The sequence below is a fragment of the Macaca nemestrina genome, chromosome 5, assembly GCF_043159975.1.
Source record: "Macaca nemestrina isolate mMacNem1 chromosome 5, mMacNem.hap1, whole genome shotgun sequence".
In the NCBI taxonomy this organism is placed as follows: domain Eukaryota; kingdom Metazoa; phylum Chordata; class Mammalia; order Primates; family Cercopithecidae; genus Macaca; species Macaca nemestrina.
In genome coordinates this window covers 40,146,556-40,169,408 of record NC_092129.1, presented here as the reverse complement: position 1 = coordinate 40,169,408, position 22,853 = coordinate 40,146,556, and the positions used below count along the sequence as shown (strand labels likewise).

Below are 22,853 nucleotides of genomic sequence, written 5' to 3'. Positions count from 1 at the left end.
CTCAAGCAGTCAGCAGTCCTCTTGCCTCAGCCTCCCAGAGTATTGGGATTTCAGGCGTGAGCCATTATGGGGATTGTAGTATTTCTTACCTTATGGGATTTTTAAGATTCAGTGAGACCCTAAAAGTAAACCTCTTAACAGGGTGTCTGATACATAGTGCCACTGATAAATGTTAGTTATTTTTGTTGGTAATGAGAGAAGAGATGAATATGAGATAGATTGTGCACATGGTTGATCAGTGTTGTTAAAGAAGAGACCAGCATGTGTGAAAAGAGATAACAAAGATCAAATACAAAAGGCCTTCCTGTGCTAAAGTCCCAAATCTGTAAAATGAAAGTATCTATTACCAGACCAATTAATGAAAAGATGCCAGTATCCTTAGAAATATCCTAGTGAAATAGTTTGATTTTTAAAGATGTCTTAAAGAAAAATCATAGATATGATGGGGGAAAAAAAAAGACTGGTTATCTACATAGGAATTAAGCTATCTTCGAACTTCTCTATAAGAGCCAAAGTAATAATGAAGCTGAAATAATACCTGTAGTATAATTCAGATTCACTAAGATAGAAAGATAAATCGGTAGGGAAAGGAAGAATTGTTCCCTTGTATGGTGTTGGGAAACATTGTTAACTATGAGTTAACTGAAAAATACAGTCAGTTTACATCTGTATCTTAGGTCACTCACCTAAATCAAATTCTCATTTACCAAGGAGTTAAATATGAAAATCCAGATGTTTTTTAAAACTAGGGAAATACGCCAGCAAATATTTCTCAAATGAATGAAAACATACTAATTTTAAAAGCAGTGGAAAATCCTCTCCTAAAATACTAATAGACTATTGACATATAATTTTAAATTTCTCTGTTTAAAAATATAAGGTCGTGTATGTATGTGTGTATATGCAAAACATACAAACACACACATATATGTGCAATAAACACCAGCCAGGGGAAATGTTTACATAAAATGTATTAAAGAAGCATGTTAAAATGCAAAAAACTAAACAGTAAAGAAAAAATAGTAAATCTTTTCTTTGTTAAAGAAATGGGTAAAAGAAATAAACTGTTCTTCTAAAAGGAGGAGAGAAGTGTTTCATAAGCGTATTTAAAAGTTTTATCTCACTACTAATAAGAAAAGTACCACAGAAACCAGGTATTGCCCATAAAATTGGAAAATAGATCATGAAAATGAAGAGAAGGAAGATGCTTTGTTAAAGGTAGTGTAGCATTATGTTAGCGAAAACTCCTAGAAAATTTTTCTCAAAGATAAATGGTCAAATGTAATAAGAAGCCTAAGCATCCTGAAAAAATCTTTGACCATACTTTTAGTAGAATTAAGTGGAAGTCCTTTTATTAGAATTACTTTGAGCTCCTTGAAGACAGGGGCTGTGCAGCCTTGTTCATTGTTTTATTCTGACTTTCTTTAATAAATATTATCCCTTTTCTTGCTCCCTTGATAGAGATCTCGATTAGTTTTAAACTATACAAGGAACTACACTGAGACAGCTTTAGTTCTGACTATGCTCTCTTCCTCTCTCCTTTTCTTCATAAAGTTAGAGACTTGAAGGTATACCAGGATGCAGATTACACTCCATCTCTGGGTTTAGATTTAACCTAAACCCAGAATATATGTAGGAATATAGAAAAATATATATATTTCTTAGTTAAATTTTAGCATATATAACTATAAATAAATTTATTTCAATATTATAGTTCTTTGTATTTTAACATTTTTAATGTAATCAAATAATGCACGGTGTTCTAGATTTTAAAAGGAAGTCTGAATAGATACATTGAGCTTTAAAGATGAAGAGAAACACGTTTCTTCACCAGGGAAAAAAAAAATGTGTTCCTTGTGTAAAAACTTGCATGGCAAAGTAACTTCATCTACAGACATAAAAACAGCTCACCAACATATTTATAAAAACAAGTTTCCTACAGTCTGTTGGTCTTTATACTGTAAAACTTAACATCCTGGAACCATCTAAGTCTTGTAGCTTTTTTCTAATTTCATTTTATATACCTGTCATCCTCAGATAAATGAAAGGATGTAAGAACTAAAGAAAGTAGATGTAAAGGAAAAATAAAATCAGGAAAATGATTTTTAAGAAATGAAATCAAAGGCAAGGGAGAAGCAAATTGATAATTTATTATAAAAGAAAAAATTTACTTCAAATTATTACTTTATTTAGCTTTTATGATATCTTTTCTTTTTAAAATTATTTAGAGAATATGTCTGCTTTGGTATTGAGGTAGATAGAAGCTGCCTTTGGAAATGAAAGCTTTTGCTTTGGTTTCTAAAAACCATTATTTTTCCTTTATTGAGAGAATTCACTGAATTTATTTTTCTGTTGCTATCTGCAATGTATTTTCTTTCAGAGTGTACATAGTATGTATGGGAATACAAACAAAATGTCGTCTTTATTCCCATGGCAGCCTCATTCTATATTTTGCAAACATTTAGGTTGACTGAATTCCCACCTTTTGTCATTATGCCTTTTCTCTTGTTTTTTGCAATTTCAGTAGAACTCAAATTCCTTTTTTTATTTATTTGTTATTACAATAGAAATGTTTTTCTAATAAATTATGGTACAGTATTAGGGTGTAATTTTTGGGGGGTATGTGTGAGTGAATTGCATAATAAATTCAGTTCAGCAGATATATAATAGTTGTTTAGGCATTAATGAGTAAAAGATACAAAAAATAGATAATTTTCAGTTATTGGGAGCATTACCATTTAGTCATAATATAAATCACTTAATTATTTCATAATTAGCATACTTGACTGCATTTTGCTGCCCCAGCAATACCTAGCAGGATTCTGCAACCCAGGTAAGACTTCACGGGTGGACAGTATCTCGAGAGCACTGGTAAATCTCGTTCTAAGTTTTCAGATCCAGAAATTTGATTTTATCAGTACATCCAGTATTGCTCAGAATCTGAAGTATCTATTAAGATTAATCAATCCTACAAAAAGTTGATTAATAAGTGAGAATCCATGAAAATACACCTTATAATATAATAAAAGGTAGACCATTCTGGCAGCCTGAACACTCAAGATCTCTTCCTATCTAAATTTAACCTGAAGCCCAGGCTAATGATCACAGAGTTGATTGCTAAGTAGAGCCATAGGAGTATGGATTGAATGGTTTGAAAATGTTTCATGCCAATTTTGACAGAAGATTAATTTTCTCTACCCCACAGGAGATACCACCTTATATATTGATTAATGATAACTAACATCTGTTTAATTACTAGTAATAATTGATATATTTCTGGCACTGTGCTAAATGCTTTACATTTTATTGTGTTTAATTCTCAAACCGTCCTATGGGGATGAGTATTATTCCCATTTTCCAGAAGAGGAATTTGAGGCTTGCAGAGATCAAGCCACATAACCAGGATCACACAAGTAGTAAGCACTGTAGCTGGGATTCAGCCCAGGTAGTTGGACTCCCATGTCCACAGTCAGTTGAACTGTCTCCTTTTAGTGACTGAATTACTGATATGCTTTAGACACAGCTCTCAGAAATTTCTAGATAAAAAAATTAATAGATATTCCAGATTTTGAGCAACTGTGGATGCACTGATAAAATCAAATTTCTGGATCTAAAAACTTAGAATGTGATACACTGAGGTTCTCAAGGTACAGTCCACCTGTGAGGTCTTACCTAGGTTGCAGAATGCTTTTAGGTATTGCTGTGGCAGCAACATGCAGTCAAGTATGCTGATAAATAATTAAATGATTTATATTATGACTAAGTGGTAATGCTCCCAATAACTGAGAATTATCTGTTTTTTTTCAGTTCTCTTTTTTCCTAAACTCCGTGTTGATTATGACCATTTTTCACTAGCTCTGTACTAGGCTGATGATACATGCTGGCTAACTCCTAATTGGACCTGAGTTTTTTTTTTTTTTTTTTTTTGAGACGGAATCTTATGCTGACACCCAGGCTGGAGTGCAGTGGCGCAATCTTGGCTCACTACATCCTCCACCTCCCGGGTTCAAGCGATTCTTCTGCCTCAGTAGCTGGGACTACAGGTGCGTGCCACCACGCACAGCTAATTTTTGTATTTTTAGTAGAGTCAGGGTTTCACCACGTTGGCCCAGGATGGTCCCGGTCTCTTGACCTCGTGATCCTCCTGCCTCGGCCTCACAAAGTGCTGGGATTACAAGGCGGGAGCCACCACACCCGGCTGGACTTGAGTATTTTTAGTGTCTCCTTAGCAGCAAATTTTCAAATTGTCCATAATACGTCGACTTTTACTAGTTTCTCTTTCGAAATGATCTTTTCTTAGCCCTCGTACCATGAATTGTACAGTTCCTTTCTGTAGCTCCTTCAATACTAGTCATATATTTTATCATTTAGTAGTGTTTACTATTTAATATTAGATTTCATCTGATACAAATAATATGGGAATGATATTTATGGCTATTATTATTTATAGAGATAATTATATATTGCAGTTAACTCACCATGTCTTTTACACCTGTTAGTGTTCTAGTATAGAATTTTATTATTCTTTTGATTGAAGAGCAAGTTTTTCTTGAGACAGATAACCTGTGAGCCCTCAGGAGTTTCACAGTGCCATTTGTTTGGGCAAGTTAGATTTACCTTGAACATGTCATTAAGTCTCTTTTATTGGAAACAGAGACAATGGCAGGATAATGGATAAAGAAACTTCCAAATGCTGATTTAGGTTATTAGAAGATTAACATCTGAGTGTTTTGAAAACAGTCAATACTTTATTTAGTGAAATTATGAATACTTCCTTATTTTATTGTATTTCTTTTAGGAGGTGATACGATCCTGTGCTGCAAAAGTAAGTAGTTTTTATTACCAAGAACATAACTTTAAAGGTATAGTGATGCTCCAAAGAACTGGAATGCACCATTCATAGAGTTTGGAACCTTTATAAAAGTTAATCTGATGTGTACTTTCGTTATTGGAGCTCAGGTTTATCAAAGAATTACAATGCTGGAACCTGATAATTCAGTAAGGGTGATCATTTAGCAAGTAGCTTCACATTTTTAAAGATTTAAGAATACTGGCCGGGCGAGGTGGCTCAAGCCTGTAATCCCAGCACTTTGGGAGGCCGAGACGGGCGGATCACGAGGTCAGGAGATCGAGACCATCCTGGCTACTAAGTGATTGAGATACTTTCAGTAAGGGATCAACAAGGTCATGCCATTTTCTGAGAAAAATTTTATATGATGTTTAATTTGTATAAGACACCAGTCAATATAGTTCCAGTAGGTATATGCTGAGTAAAGTGTATAAGCATTGAAATGCATGTAAGGTGTACATAAATGATTTATTGTACTGATAATGCTCTTTTTCATTTATAAGTCTTTCACGTTTCTTTTCTCATTTAACTATACTGTATAATAATCCTGAGAGATGGATTAGATATAATTGTTATTCCAATTTTAGAAAGGAGGAAACTGAGGTTTATTCAGGTTGAGTGATTTGCCCAAGGTCCCAAGTTAGTCTAAAAATAGTAGTGTACAAAAAGACTCTCGATTAGTAAACAGTTTCAACTAGATTGTATCTTAGATGCTTTCAACATAGCAGCTGTCCTCCTTTTACAAGCAAGGGTATTTTATGTATAACTTTTAACTTAGGTGTTGGGAAAATAAATTAAGGAGTTGGAATGGCAACATGTGTTCATCCCTGCCTCTTCTTCTGTCCACTCCCAAAATTCAGTTGAGTAATTAGACATCTATTCATTTAACAAAGATAATTATATATCACAAAGAAAAGGTAAAACATCCAGAATGAAAGAATTAGAATGGTGTTAGTATATTTAGAGACTGTTTCATATAATGTCAGTGCAATGGAAATTTTTTTTTATTCCGTGGGCACCTACTACCATTTGGTAGTAGGCACTTGGAATGCAATAGGCTATTGTCTCTTTCCTCATGGGGCATCTTAGGGAGGGAAGAACGTGTCAGAAAATACAAGACTTACCCCATCACTGAGCTGTCCAGCATCAGTGACAGAACCCATCACTTTTATACCTAATTATCATCACAAGTCAACAGGATATGGAATATAGATGAGGGGAAGGAAGACGAGGGGGAAAAAGAGAACAAGCAATATTCTGACTTGGGCTGCAGATGTTCAGGAAACGTTCCTGATAGCAATGATTGGTGTAATGATTGTAGCTCCAAGATTACTAAACCTTCTGAAGTATGCATTGTATATAAAATTGGAGGCAAAAATACAATTTATTTTCTGACTAGCAATTCAAAGCTATTTATCTTTATTTAACAAATGGACTGCATACTCTTCTTTTGGAATGCTGTCTGAATGTCCAAAGAATAAAATGTCCTGCACAGATTGAGCAAGTCTTCATGGAGAACAGCCTCTACTAATCTGGAAACTCCCCAAGGGTGAAGGGTCATGCCATTCGTCTTCATATCCCTAGTATTTAATAAAGGTAGAATAAATACTCATTGAAAAAATGATTAATTTGGAAATGAATCAGTGGCTGGAAAAATTAACCTTACTAGTATCTTCAGTTATTCTTTTTTATAATAGTTTTATTGAGCTGTAATTTACATACTGTAATGTTCACCATTTTAAAATATACAGTTCACTGGTTTTTACCATATTCACAAAGTTTTGCAACCATCCCTGCTATCTGATTTTAGAGTTTTTCGTCACTCCTGAATGAAGTCTCATATCTCTTAGCATTCATTCCCAATTCCTACCCATACAGACTCCAAATACAAACTCTTGGAACATACCCCAAATTCCTGGCATCCATTAACACACTTTATAGATTTGGCTAATCTGGACATTTCATATAAATGGAGTCAGATGATATGTAGTCATTTATAACTGACTTCTTTTACTCAAAATAATGTTTTCAGGATTCCTCTATTTGTAACATGTATCAGTGAACAACTCAGGGGTTAGGGGGACCAACCCCCTGTGCAGTCAAAAATTAGTGTATAACTTTTGACTCCCCCAAAAAATAAGTACTCATAGCCTGCTGTTGACTGGAAGCCTTACTGGTAATGTAAACAGTTCATTAACACATATTTTATGTGTTATGTGTATTATATACTGTATTCTTAAGCCAGAGAACAGAAAATGTTATTAAGAAAATTAAAAGGAAGAGGAAATACATTTACTGTTGATTAAGCAAAGTGAATCATCATAGAGGTGTTCCTTTGTCTTCACACTGAAGAGCCTGCGGAGGGAAAGGAGGGTTCGTCTTGCTATTTCACTGGGAGCAGAGGCAGAAGAGGTGGAGAAGTGGGGAGGGGAGGCAGGAGAGGCAGGCACACTTGGTGTAACTTACTGAAAAAATCCACCTAGAAGTGGACCTGCACAGTTCAAACCCATGTTGTTCAAGGGTCAGCTGCACTACTTTTTATTGCCAAATAAGATTTCATTGTATGAGTAGGTTATGTATTGTTATATTTGATCAGTTTATGAACATTTGGGTTGTTTCTGCTTTTTAGCTATTAAGATAATACTCCTACGAACATTGCGTGTATAAGTTTTGGTGTGGATATACCTCATTTCTATGGGATATTTATCTAGGAGTGGAACTGTTGGGATATATGGTAACTATGTTTGACGCTTTAAAGAACTCCCAAAACGTTTTCCAGAGCATGTGAACCATTTTTGAATTCCACCAGCAGTGTACGAATGAGGTTCCAGTTTCTTCTCATCCTCACCAACACCTGTATTCTCTTCTTTATAGCCATCCTAGTGGGTGAAAAGTGGTTATATCACAGTGATTTTGATTTGCGTTTTCTTTATGACTAATGATGTTGAGCATTTTTTATGTGCCATTTGTACTTTTTTTTCTGGAGAAATGTCTTTAAATATTTCACCTGGTTTTGAAATTGGGACTTTTTTGTCTTTTTATTGTTTACTTTTGAGTTCTTTATATATTCTAGATACAAGTGTCTTATGAGCTAGATGATTTGCAAATATATTATCCCATTTTGTGGATTGTCTTTTCACTTTCTTGATGGCGTCTTTTGAAACAAAAAGGTTTTTTTATGAGGTTCAGTTTATTGTTTCTTTTGTCACTTGTACTTTGTGTTGTATAAAAAACCATTTTCTAGCCTTGTGTCACAAAGATTTACTCCTATGTTTTCTTCTTAAGATTTTTATAGTTTTGAATCTTACATTCAGGTCTGTGATTATTTTGCATTGATTTTTGTATATGGTATGATGGACAGGTCCACTTTCATTCTATTGCATGAGGCTATCCAGTTGTCTCAGCACTACTTATTGAAAAGAGTGCTTTGCCCTTTGACTGGCGTTGGCACCCTTGTCAGAAGCCTTTAATCTTAGCAACAGAGTATATTTATGCAGTTTCTCATCTATTAGATCTAGGATAATAAATTTTCACCGTGTGTCCGTTACATAAGTTTTTTCCCGTCTACAGTATTTTTATATTGTTGAAGGCGCATTTGTTTTTTCCATTAGCATTCCTTAAGCAAGTATTTATTGAGTACCTACCAAGTATTTTTCAAAGTGCTTGGAATATAATAGTGAACAAGAACCTTTTATTGTAGAGAGACACATAATCTTAAAAGGAAACAAATAAGGTAATTTCAGATAATAAGTGATGTGAAGAAAATAACGTAGGTTCATGGAACAAAGAATGAGTGGGAGGGGAAGCTGCTCTCAAGAGGATGATCATAGAAGGCCTTGCTGAAACACTTGACAAGGAGCTAGGCATGTGCTGCAAAAATCCTCATCTAGGAAGAAAACTAGCATGCTCAAGGAGCAGAAAGAAGACCACTTTGCTTAAGTAGTGTAGTGAGCAAGCAAGGGGAAACAATTGTAAACCAAAAAGTTTCTGTGACAGGTCTCAATCAGTTTAGAAGTTTATTTTGCTGAGGTTAAGGACGAGACCCAGAAGAAAAAACATGAATCACAGACACAATCTGTGGTCTGCCTTTCTCCAAAGATGATTTTGGGGGCTTCGGTATTTAAAGGGAAAAAAACAGACTGGAGGAGAAAAGAAGGGTATGGTCACATTGCTGAATCCACAAGTTGCAAGAGAAAAGGCACAGGTTGGGGGATAGTCAATTATGTATTCATCTTACACTCAGTAAATCGACACTTTTCAAAAGATAAGGTGAACATGGAAGCTACCTGTGGAGATAATTAACCTTTTATCTGTAGCTATCTGCTTATGAACAAAAAGAAAAGGAACTTCTTGCATGACTCAGCTTTCAGCTTAATTTTTTTCTTTTTGGCATTAGATTATAAATTACCTCAAGGAGGAATAACACACACTCTCTTTTTCTGTCTCTTTAAATTTTATATAATACTGCTTTCGCTTCTAATCTTTATATATCTGTCCCTCCACACACGTCTGTAAGCTTCTTGAAGCCAGGAAGCTCCATCTTTTTTTTTTTTTTCTTTTGAAGTATTAAATCACCTACCCTAGATGAATATAAATTCAGCCAAGTTGAAGTTTATTGAGTTATGTTTAGTGGAAGAATGCTGTAAAGGTAAAGTGGTAATGTATACTGTAGTCGAATCCACCTCGGAACATATTATTCACTGAAAACATTTTTTTAAAGGTTCAACAATAGAGAATCCAGAGAACATAATTTTTTAATTCTTCTGTTAAAAAAATATATTTGGATATTTTTGAGATTTGAGTAGAATAGTGTTTTTCAATTGTTTGGAAAGTTTTTTTTTTTAATAATTTTAAAATAAGTAATTATTTTTTCGTGGTGTTCTAAAACTGGATAACTGCAAATTTGGATGAGAGCTTATGAACACAAAAAGGAAACAACAGACACTGAGGTCTACTTGAGGGCGAAGGGTGGAAGGAGAGAGAGGAGCAGAAAAGATAACCATAAGGTACTGGACTTAATACCTGTGTGATGAAATAATCAATGAAACAAGTCCCTGTAACATGAACTTACCTATGTAACAAAGCTTTACATGCACCCTTGAACCTAAAAGAAAAGTTTTTAAAAAAAGATTTATTATTTTGGCACTATTTGGAAGACTGGCTTAGCTGGAGGAGTGGTACAAACTATACTAATCTATATGTGGAGCGTGGTGAGCAATCTAGTACGAGTCCCAGCCTTCTGGCCTTGGCAAGTAGGAGGAGAATGATGGCTTTCCCTAAGAAAGTAAACAGTGGGGCAAAGTTTAGTTTAGTTCTGAACTTAACGATCAGGAGATGTGTTTTAGATTTAGGAAACATCAACATTAGAAAGCAGATGAATTGATGGAAATGATGTTTCTGCCCAGTGTAATTATGTGATATGAAGGAAGAGGACGAGCTCAGCGGATCTAACAAATAGCACTGATGAAGAATGGCTGGACATTGCAGGATAACCAGGAGAAGGTGGCTCCCCAGAAACAAAGATAGAAGGATAGAGGCCTAAGTCAATCTGCTGAATTTGATCATTTGAAGTCCAGGGTTACCATAAGTCCAGATTCTGTTTTATCAGGGAGACAAGGTTTGTTGTACCCCGTTGAAGACTGAAGGATTCAGATATTTGGATAGCAGTTGTATGCTGTTTTTCAAGGAGTTTAGCTTTTAAGGAAGTCATGGAATCAGAGGGCGAGTTTTAGTTGGTTTGTTTACTTTTTGTTTTTGTGCTAAAATAGAAGGGTCTATGCTTCTAGGCTGCGGGGAAATAGCCAGTAGGAATTTGAAAGTAGAAATTGTTTTTTGTTTTGCAGCAGGATCTACCCTGTCACCCAAGCTGAGTGCAGTGGCGTCATCACGGCTCAATGCAGCCTCGACCTTCTGGGCTTAAGCAGTTCTCCTGCCTCATCCTCCTGGGTAGCTGAGACCACAGGTGTACACTGCCACGCCCAGCTAATTTTTAATTGTTTTGTAGAGATGAGGTCTCACTGTATTGCCCAGGCTGGTCTTGGACTCAAGTGATCCTCCTGCCTCAGCCTCCCAAATTGCTGGGATTATAGGCATGAGTCACTGGGCCTGGCCTGAAAGTAGAATTTGGAAGAGCCTTAAGGATATCCCTAAGGGGACTGAGGGATGAATCTTGAACATAATGCTCCTCTTCCTCTATCCCTAGAAGTAAAGACAAGGATAGGTGCGAGAGGTCCGTTCTTTCATAAGTTTGGAAATGAGAAGTCAGGGGTTCAAGACCAAATTTTCTCTCTGAAGCGAGGCTGTGAACTGAGAGAGAAAAGGAGGTAAAGGTTTTGAGAAAACCAAGATGCACTGAGGTAAATTGCTTTACCCTAAGGAATATTGCTGGATAATTGGTTTGAGCCAGGACTAGATCTTAATTTTGAAATTGACATGAAGGTGTCATATTAGTGATCTATGAACCACCAGTCCTTGGTACCTATCAGAGGCTCAGAAATCTTAATTAAATATAGCCAAAACTTTATAGTGACTGATTCAAATTTGAATACTGGTTTTAGCTAATGTAGTAGTAATGAAGTGATTTGGGAGTAAGATTTTTCTGGTATCTTATTGCTGTAGAAATTTTTCTTAACAGTTACAGTGTTTTCTTCCAAATCCCTCATTTCTCTGTCCTGGCTTATAAAGAAAACAGCTGAGGACTGAGAGTTCATATTTGAATTGCTCTTTATAATACTGTAGGCTACTCATTGCTTAGACTTCACTAAGCTAGAAATCACAAGAGCATAAGCTACTCTTAAAATTTATAAGAATGTAAAACATACCTGACTTCAAATATCTTGAACCTTACTTTGGCTCAAGTTTTCTGTTTAACTTTTTCTTTGATACTGGTATTTTAATTTTTACAACAGATAAATGATTTGCAAAAAAAAAAAAAAAAAAAGCTTCCTGGATATTATTGGTTTCTTTTTTCTAATGCCACTAGAACTGCCATCAGATTAAAATATTATCTACATTATTATTCAGATTAGTGGAAAAATATGACAGCTGTCTGGGAGAGAGAGGTGAACTTGTGAACTTTTAAGTATACAGATGGCATTAACATTCTTTCTATTATAATTTAAAACCAACTTGAGGTATCATCACAGCTTGAAACTTCATAAACAATTCTTCAGGTGAATGTAGCATGTTATCTAAAATTAGCTTAAAAATTAGATCTGTAAGTATATATGGAAATGAGTACTATGTATCTCCCAAAGGTTTTAAATTTTAACTAATCACTAAAAGTGAAACTAATTGTCAGCTTGCTTAATATTGTGCATTCAATTTTATGTTCAGAGCAGCAAGCTTTTTAACATGAAAATTAACCCCCCCTCCCGCGGTCTAGAGAATTGGTATTTGCATGTTTTGCTTGTCTGTTTATACCCTAAAAGAGTAGGCAAAACAGTTTTATGATTAACTTGGCAGAAGTTCCAGGTGATTTTTTTCTTTATTATGAATTTCATTAAATTTTTATGCTTTTAGTTTTAAACTGACTTTGGCAGACTGTGGTTTTTGCATGAAGCAAACAGAAAAGTGTGTTGTGAAAAGAGGGTAGATTGGTGTAGGGTAGACTATCTTAACCAACCTTTCTGTTGTTGTAAAATTATTAAGCAATTCTTTTCCACAGCACATATTTCAAAAATAGATATTGCTTCACTCTATTTAATGGTTATTATTATTTTTCTTCCTCTAAATGAAGTAATAAATATGTACAAGCTAGCTTTGAAAATGGTTTGAGTTCTAATCTCTTTTTTTTTTTTTGAGATGGAGTCTCGCTCTGTCGCCCAGGCTGGAGTGCAGTGGCCAGATCTCAGCTCACTGCAAGCTCTGCCTCCCAGGTTCCCGCCATTCTCCTGCCTCAGCCTCCCGAGTAGCTGGGACTATAGGCGCCCGCCACCTTGCCCGGCTAGTTTTTTGCATTTTTTTTTTTTTTTAGTAGAGACGGGGTTTCACTGTGTTAGCCAGGATAGTCTCGATCTCCTGACCTCGTGATCCGCCCGTCTCGGCCTCCCAAAGTGCTGGGATTACAGGCTTGAGCCACCGCGCCCGGCCTTGGTTTGAGTTCTAATTTCAAAACAAAGTGCTAAAATAACAATAATAATTAACAGTTACCCCAAACCTTAGAAATCATCTGTTCTGTTAAGTTGCTACTCTCATCAATTTTATGGACATTTGAATAGTCTGTAAAAAAATATGTCAAGAAAGATCAGAATTATAAAAATGTTTAGGAAGAACATATAATTACAGGTTGTAGGTTTAAAAAAAAAACAGCATTTTGTTTTGAAAGAATAGCAAGTCTTTCTGTTTGAACAGAGGCATTTGAGTATCCTATTTTAGCTTTCCTGGTATTTTTTGTTTTTAACACAAATTTATGAAGAGGAAGACTATAAATGGCTATTGTATGTGTGTGTGTATCTATATATATATGGATATATGTAGGTGTGTGTATGTGTGTGCAAAGACGTGTGTGTATATAGATACATCTTCATTTCCCCAGCATACACGTGTTTGTTTGCACCAGATTTTTAAATGCATTACTTGATATTTAAGATAAAAATTTTCAAGAAGTAAAACTGAGAAGTGATTCCAAAAAGAAGTGAATGAGATAGTTAAGTGATAAATATGTTCTTTTCCATTTGAAAGCACACAACTCTGAAAAATTGGCCACATCATCATAAATACCTAATTACCCTTACTTCTAGTGATGTTAATAATAACTGATATTACCCCTTGTTTGTATACTACTTTATGGTTTGCCCTTGCCAATATATTCTATTTAATCTATTTCTTATTCAGTGTTCATTAGTGCTTTATGGTTAACATACAAATAGCACTTTATGATACCAGTTCATCATTATTGCTTTACTGGCACATTCCCGTTGAAGTATAGATATTATTTTTCTTATCTCCATTTAAAGATGGAAAGTGAAGCTCAAAGATATTAAATGAGTTTTTGTTTTTGGTATTGTATCACTATCACTGGTCAATTTTGATCTGTATTTAATGGATCTTGATAGAACTTTTAAAGCTGGGTGATATTTTAGGACGGATGGGGTATTTGGCCCCTCCAACTACTTTGGAAAATACTTTTTTTTTTAATGAGATGACATAGTAGTTTAGTTACTGAGAACTATATTAACATATGGTCTTAATTGACTTTTTCACCGAATTTGCTAACTCTTTGCTCTAAACCAAGATATACTGTTTATTATCACTGTTTAAAAGCAGAAAATAGAAAAAAAAATTTACAAACATGTAAATAATGAATCAGATAAAGGGCATGTAACCAGAGCCCAGTATTGTCTTATACAGAACATCAAAAGGAAAATTTTAAATACTTGCACAGTAGAACTTCTCTGTATGGTTTTCATTATTTAAACAAAAAAAAATGTGAAAGGGGCTCTTTTAATATAGTAATGTTTGTATGCCATAAATTATCATTTTGTTAATTTACAGATTACACTTTTGAAGTGAATTAGAAATCAGACTGTCAGTTTCTCCAAAATAGATCACATTTTATTGTGCTTTTTGAAAGTAATGTAAAAGATAAAATGATTGATTCGTTAATAATGAAAAAAAGATAGATTTTTTTTCTGAAATGAATTCTGATTTACAAGATGAATTTACTTATAAACATTTCAAGCTTTTTCAGTGAACTGTTTGTTTTCCTACAAGAGCTATAGTTGATATGTTGTGTTTATTATGCATTTCGTTTCTGTGAGGCTGGTAGTGTGCATTCAGATAATCATACTAGGTTTTGTATGTTATAGAACATTGTATTTACATACAGAAATTTTCCTTGTTATTTTAATGATATGTTTAAACAGTAAGAGTAAGATGTTTTGATGCAATGGAAACTATTTCACATGGCAAGTTAGGTTACAGCTGTGTTATCTGTGTCACCATGATGTATATAAACATGAGTAGTACAGGTGTTTTCTGTGTATCTCTGAAAAGGAAGTACCTGCTATTTCACTAAAATGCTAGAGAAATGTGAATGTGAAACATTTTTACTCTTCCTTAATTGAACCAGTCAAGGAGTCATTTTTATTTCTTGCATTTCTTTGCGTAAGAAATGCATAAGACCACTCTAAGTTATTAATAATGTTAGTTCCATGGTACACTTTAGTAAGGCTGATTTATTTTCATATAGCTATGTTCTAATTGCTATTATATTTTTTCCTTGATGAAAATGATTCTCTTTTGTAAACTTTACAAACTAACCATGTACGTGATTACCACTCCTTTTGACCTATCATGTGTCCTGGTTTGTATAATAAGCAAATATTTCTCATCAAGTTTTTGCATCAGTAATCCAGGAAATTACACTGTAGTTTCTGATTTGTTTTCCTAATACAGGTCAACAAAGATCTCTCATTTACTTCACCACCAGCAGTCTCCTCACAACAGTCTAAGTTAAAGCAGTCAAACATGCTGACCGCTCAAGAGATTCTACATCAGTTTGGTTTCACTCAGACCGGTGAGCCCCTTTCTTACTTTGACAATTCTTTTAAATGTTCAGATAGATGCTCGTTTTGTTGATGAATATCACTTATTTCTGTAGAAATAAAGCTCATAATGGTCGGTTTTCACACTCGACAAATTCTATTCTAGCATCTTTTTTGACCTTAAAAGCACCAAGGTTATTTCAAAAGTAAGTTTGAATTTGGTAACGGTAGATACACTGAACCTATGTGCTGTTAACAGATAATAATTTAAAACCAGCAAAACACGTGAGTTTTAAACCTGTATGATGTTAAGTCTGATTCAGTTTCCCAGTTAAAGAACTCATCATAGATGGATAATCCCATGTTATAATTCATTTCAAGGAAAGCCAAGGTAAAGTACATTTTGGCAGAAATAGGATGTAACCTGTAGCGATGTCACATCCCATTAAACGGCAAATTAACAAAATATGCAAAAAAGCTTGTTAGAAAACTATACTGAATCACTGAAGTGAACTATACAATTGTTTTGACTAATGTTTTAAATGAGTTTCAATAAGGTTTTTAAAGGATATCAAAGGAAAAACATCTAAGTGAGAAATGTTTGTTTGTGGTATTGAAAGGTGACTTTTTCTTTTCATTAGCTGTATGTTTTTGACAGTATTTTTCTACTGCTGAATTTTTAGAAAGGTAAGAAAGCTGAAAATAACAAAACAATTATCTTTTACAAAAATTATATGAAAAAAATTTGAGTATGAGAAGATCAACATAATTTACTTAGAAATTTGAGGACAATATGTACCACTTTGTTACCTTGAAAGTATTAGGAACTTACATATACAAGTTATTTTAATATTGCTGTGTAGGTTACATATTATAGTGAGAAAATACTTGGATTCACAACTCTTATGCTCAACCCCGGCTGTGCCTTTTATAACCCTTATTACCTGCAAACCTTAGGCTCTTCATTTGAAAACTGAGAATGATATTCACATTATGTATTGTTGAAGTTTAAATGAGATTACACATATGAAAACACTGTAAGCATAAGGTACTATATGAATATAACATATTTATATTGTAAACATGACGAATATGTGTAAGCTAACTTTGAACTACTTGGAAATCTAATTTCAAGTCACTATAATAATTAGTAACAATTATCTCAAACCTTAGAAATGTTTAATTTGTAGCGTTCCAGATATCTGCCAGAAACTAAAGTGATAGTGTTGGCCGTTGTTATTTCCAGTGGAGCTGCATCATATACTACCTCTTTAGATTGTTCTTCACCCTAAATCGATACTTGGCTTGGCTTCAGACCTTGTCATTTTTATAACTAGGAGGGAGGGAAGCGCTCTCTACCACTCTGTCCCTACCAACTCTCTGGGAACAAACTTTTCATTCCACAATTCAGGATTAAAAGCTTAGAAGGTAAATATCTGATTGAGTTAATATATTGTTTAAAATTCATTTAAGCAGTATCTTATGTCTGTCTGCCAGCAAGGTATAGATAATAAATACAAAAACTTTTTTTCATTTTTTATAAATGAAAAAATAAATTTTTATCATCATTTATATGATAAAGGCAAGCCTTTCAAACTTCATGATTATACATAGGATTGGCTCCATTTCACTTCAGTTTCCATGGCCATGTAGACCATAAAAGGGATATTTATATCCCTGCACATACTATCTCAGAAGCATGACGATTAAGCCATTTGGTTACTAATATGCCTAACCGCATTTTAAGGCATAGCTTTCTTAGAAATGTCATTGAGATATCACTGAACAGAAAAGTTACAAAAGCATAATATGTGGTCAATCTCAAAATGGCCAAATTAATCTCTTTTATTAAGAAGCCAGTGTTTATGAAAAAAAATCCTGCCTTAGGAACCAGGTGAGCTGGTGTTCAGATCTAACTCTATTTCCAAATGTGGAGTCTTGAGCAGTTTCTTCAGGCCAGAGTTTTCTCATCCCTCCAAATAAGTGAGGGCTCTCTGGCTTTGGTGAGTTTCTGTCTTAAAAATTCTGTGATTCTATTCATTGTTCAAATCAGTTTGTAAAGTGATTAAATAATTAAATGTTGATAGTAAAAATAATCTATTAGAATCTGAAATACATAACTACAAAAACAAATCATGTAAATAGAATGTTTAAAAATAAAAATCTCACTGAAAACCTATCTGAAATATGCAAGTCACATCTGTCGATGTTTGCCTTTGGACGGTATAAAAGAAAACTATTTACACAGAGCTAGTAAGTATGAGCCCAGTAGCTCTCATGCTAGGAGACGTAAGAGTAAGGGTTGATTTTATATATATGTAAGTGGGTTTACATGCTGCAGTGCTAGACTCTGAAGTGGGTTTATGTTCCGTTGTAACTTTTATTGATCTCATGCAAGATGAGTTCTAGGTAATGGAGACTACTAGAAAAGTAAGCATTTCTCTCTTTGGTTTGTATTCCTCACAATTTCTAGAATACTTCATTTATTCATTCTAAAATCATTTTAAGTGACCACTTTGTTTAAGGCCCTCTATTTAGCATGTGGAGTAAATGTTACAGTCTCTGCCTTCAGGAACCTCTAGTCTGGCTAGGGAGACAAGTAAGTATGCACCAAATTAAGTCAGAATGTGACAGATTCTGAAATCACAGTGTAAACAAAGTATCACCAGAATAAAGAGGGATAGGAGAGCTAAAACATTCTCAAACTTTATATGTTCAAATAGAACTCTTGGTTTTTTTGCCCCAAAAACCCTTCCTTCCACCTCCACTTCCCCTACTACCAAGTCTTCCTAATCCCAGTACACAGCACCATTCACACAGTTGTTTAGGGATAACTAGGAGCCATTCATGATTACTCCTTTTCTCTCCACTTCCCTCTTTCCCACTTGCCCATGCTGTATTTGGAGTTCAGCCAATCTTTCTCCCCAGCTACAAAATCCCATTGCAGTAGTCCCTGTACCTACTGCAGTAGCCCTGAATAAAGTCTTTCTTACTGTGCTTTAACAAGTATCATTGAATAATTTTTTTCTTTAACAGTACTTAGAAGAGAGCTTGGTATGGCTAGGGAGTGGTTTGAGCCTTGGTTTAACTGGAAAAGGTGAGATGAATGTGTTTAAGGTGAACTAAGTTTGCAGAGGTAGATTGGGTCAAATCATACCGCACTGAGGAATTCACATTTTATTCTCTAGATCAGGGGTCCCAACCCCCTACACACACCCCCAGGTGCACAGCAGGAGGTGAGTGGTGGAGCTGGGAGCATTACTGCATGAACTCTGCCTCCTGTCAGATCAGCGACATCATTAGCTTCTATTATGAACTGCGCATGTAGGGATCTAGGTTGTGAGCTCCTTATGAGAATCTCATGCCTGATCTGAGGTGGAATAGTTTTATCCCAAAACCATTCACCTTTCCTCATCCCCTGCCCGCAGTCCATGGAAAAATGATATTCCATGAACCTGGTCCCTGGTGCCAAAAAGATTGGGGACTGCTGCTCTAGGTAAAAGAATTATCTAAGGAATGAATATGAAAGGGATTCTAAAATGTTTTTTTTCTTTGAATACAGCTGGCATCTGTATGAGGAATAGGTTACTTGTATCCAGAAAAGCTGGATACAATTCCTATGAGATGCTTATTTTAAGAACTGTTCATTAAGCTATTAGTCTAAGTTCTTAACAAATCAGATAATCCTATAAAAATTAAAACTATAGCATCTTCCCTGAGTAATTTTTATAAGAAAAAATATAATTTTAACATTTTTGTTAAATTTTAGGGCATAGCCCATCTGAATGCCTCACCATGTAGTAAGCATCTTATATTGTATATCAAAACTGTTTCCATACTTTTCTAGTGTAATAAAGATAAAAACAATATAAAACAATGACAGCAACTTGCATTTGTATGAAAATGTATAAAGTGCTTTCTTATATATATCCTTATTTGATCATCAACAAAACTCTCTGAAAAGTAGAGTAAACATGAAAATTATGGGGAGTGAAATCATTTTAGAGCTTCTGCGACCTTAAAACTTCTATTACTCAATTTCTGTACAGTGAAACTGAGAATCAGAGAGGCTGACATGTTAGAATTCTCATAGCTAGTGGCAGTCATGTCTAGCTCAGTACTTCTCATCCTCACCATACCTAACTGCCTATTCCTGGACGATGGTACATGTTTAGGGAGGTGAAGTGGGCTTCCTGCTCACAGCCCTCAGGGAGACTGTGTCTAGAGCCACTCCTTCATTTGTTGTCCTGCCACATTGCCAAGTGGGCCCTCTGGCTATGAGTATTACCTTCTTTTTTTACTAGCTTTAGAGTTCTAAGATATATTGGAAAGTAATAATATAAGCAGTATAACTATTTGGAAAAGGTGGGGTTTTTGAGACTAAGGTGTCAAGGAGGACATCCTATTTCCTGAGGATTAATGAACTTATATCTTTCTTTGACCTTTAAATATAATTCTGTTTGTCAGTTGTTAGATTTTTTTTTTAAGTTTGATTTCCAGTAATTATGGTATGTAGTCTCCAGTCAAATCAACAGGTTCTGTACGGAGAAGTTTTATTCTGTGTTATTTTATCTGAATCCAGATTATACTCAACCATCTCAAGAGTCCTTGCTATAGAACAGGGGTGTCCAATCTTTTGGCTTCCTGGGGTCACATTGGAAGAAGACTTGTCTTGGGGCAGCACATAAGATACGCTAATACTAACGATGAGTTTAAAAACAACAACAACAACACAAAAAAAACTCATAATATTTTAAGAAAGTTTATGAATTTATGTTGAGCCGCATTCAGAGTCATTACATGGCCCGTGGGTTGGACAAGCTTGCTATAGAACTAAGTTTTAAAATGTGGATTATTCAGTAATAAAAATCAATCACTGTTATGGGTAGGCAGGGGAGAGAAATTAGCAGGAAGTGTTACTACTGGCAATGGGGTAGTTGTATCATCTTTGCATGTGTATATTTTGAAGGACAGCATATTTCATTTTATGGACTTTGTATATATTTTCACAGCATTGCTCTAAATTAAATTTAATTCATATTAAATAGATAAATTGAGTCAAAAAAAAGAAAATGAATCATTTTATTAATATGACTTTATTCATACACTCTTCATATTATCTTTATTAATTGTAAACTTATAGTGTGGTGATAGGGATGACATGATTTTTTAAAACTATCAGTAGCTTCTGCCTTCTCCAAATTTTATTTGTGTTCTCCGTTAGACCCTGTAAAACTATGTTAAACTTTATAACCAACCATTTAATCTAATACTTTGCCATGTTCTATTTTCCTTCACAGTGAAAATATTTGATTTAAACAAAATCATAAAGTTAGTCAGTGACTGGTATTGGTTAAGAGATCTGTCAGACTAACTCTTGTGCTTATACATGTTGAATAATATTTGAAGGACTGTTTTTTTTTTCTTTTTTGAGACAGTCTTGCTGTATCACCCAGACTGGAGTGCGGCGGCACAATCTGAGCTCACTGCAAGCTCCGCCTCCCGGGTTCACACCATTCTCCTGCCTCAGCCTCCCGTGTAGCTGGAACTACAGGCACCCGCCACCACGCCTGGCTAATTTTTTGTATTTTTTAGTAGAGACGGGATTTCACCATGTTAGCCAGGATGGTCTTGATCTCCTGACCTCATGATCCGCCCGCCTCGGCCTCCCAGAGTGCTGGGATTACAGGCGTGAACCACTGCTCCGGGCCATATTTTGTGCTTTTTAACACAAAGCCTCGCTCTTGTCACCTAGGCTGGAGTGCACTGGCACGATCTCAGTTCACTGCAACCTCCATCTCCCGGATTCCAATGATTCTCCTGCCTCAGCCTCCCAAGTAGCTTGGATTACAGGCACCCACCAGCACAGCCAGCTAATTTTTGTATTTTTAGTAGAGACAGGGTTTCACCATGTTGGCCAGGATGGTCTTGATCTCCTGACCTCGTGATCCGCCCACCTTGGCCTCCCAAAGTGCAGGGATTACAGGCATGAGCCACCGCACCTGCTCGAAGAACTGCATTTTTTCATTCATTTTGTGTGTCTTTGAAAGTATATACTTATATTCCCTTGACTAACTCTTAAAATTGAGAGTTATTTTTCCAGTTAAATTTTTTATTGTTTTTAAGATTTTAGTATATTAAATTTTTAACTTTTTATAGAGAAATGTAAAACTTTTTAGACAACTAAAATGTGAAATGAATCCTGGATCATAATTTCACCAGAGATTCTGTGATATTCTTGTATAAGCTATTGTAGAAGGTAGATTACATCTAAGCTGGAAACATGATGATTCTTGTATTTCAAAGAAAAAACATTTTGGCAAAAATTAGTATTTAGAATGACTCTCAATAAACACAGCTGATGGTAAAAGGGGGTTTCCATTTTAAGGAAGGTAAAATGAGCTTCAAAGACTTTCTCATCTCATCAGAATTGGCAGGGCTTTCTGTTAGTATTACTTCATGAACTTTAAACTGTTAATTGAAAAAGAATGTTTGATTTAATTCTGGTTTCAAACTTCCATAATTCCAGTATTTCAAGTGGTAAGATAGGTGAAAGGCATTAATTCACTATTGTAGATTAATAGGTAATCTACAAAATTAACTGACTTCTATAGACACATGCCCTGAAATGTGTTTTTTGGCACTAAAAATAATCAAAAATGTTTTTATTGTGCAGTTTTTAATGGCAAGAATTTGTTTTCCGGTCACTTTGCTGAATTCAATACATGTATATTATGGTGGAAAAAGCACTAGACTCAGGGTCAGCCAGCCAGAAGAAATGAGCCTGACCTGGGATCCCACCACTTCCTAACTGTTTTGTTAGGTAGTTCGCTTTCTCTCTTTGAATAAATGTCTCCATGTTTCCTACTTCATAGAATTATCAGAATCAACACAATACGTTTAATACTTTGAAACTCATAAAATATTGGGAGAATAAACACTATGAGGTTATGGGAGGCTTTTTTGATTTTTTTTTTTTTTTTTTAGTTTGAAATTATGCAATTTGTTTTGTTGCCAAAAGAATGGAAGATATCTTATTTTAAGACATGACTTAATAAAATTTGTTAAGTGATGATTATAGGAAAAAGAACATGTCAAAGAGACAAATCATGGATATAACATTTTTAGAAGCATGCCAAAAAAGACATTAAGATGAAGTAAATTTCAAGAAGAAAGTTGTCAAGCATCTTAAACTTGGATAATCCACTGGAACACTTAACTTTCCAAACTTTAGCTTTCTATGTGAGTACCATCCTTAACCCATCTTTGTCATGTAATGAGATAACATTGAGATTTTCAGATGATTAAAATCAAAGTACTCTGTCATCTGTGTAATCTGGCCAAAATCAATAGGGCATGGGTTCAGTGGGGGAACAATCCTTTATTCCACAGATGTTAAAATAGAGCAAAAGGAACAACAGAACTCCATTTGCTAGCCTCTGTTTCTCTTAGAATTTGACCATCTCTAAGATCATAATCCCCAGAGACATCAGAACATCTTGAGGTACTTCATGTAA

At 34.9% G+C, this 22,853-nt stretch overlaps 1 protein-coding gene across 28 annotated transcripts in view; it reads left to right on the top strand.

Moving 5' to 3' along the window:
* LOC105465661 (Abelson helper integration site 1) overlaps positions 1-22,853 on the top strand; it is a 226,516-nt gene that overhangs the window by 94,912 nt on the left and 108,751 nt on the right. For 27 of the 28 annotated variants that reach the window (XR_011623392.1, XR_011623395.1, XR_011623388.1 and 24 more), the window contains 2 exons: positions 4,799-4,825; positions 15,248-15,368. Coding sequence is in view for 11 of the 28 variants with exons in the window: in XM_071096488.1 (XP_070952589.1) it covers positions 4,799-4,825; positions 15,248-15,368 (148 nt within the window). In the remaining 17 variants the exon portion in view is untranslated. The remainder of the gene's footprint in view (positions 1-4,798; positions 4,826-15,247; positions 15,369-22,853) is intronic. The other variant, XR_011623391.1, reaches the window with a different exon arrangement.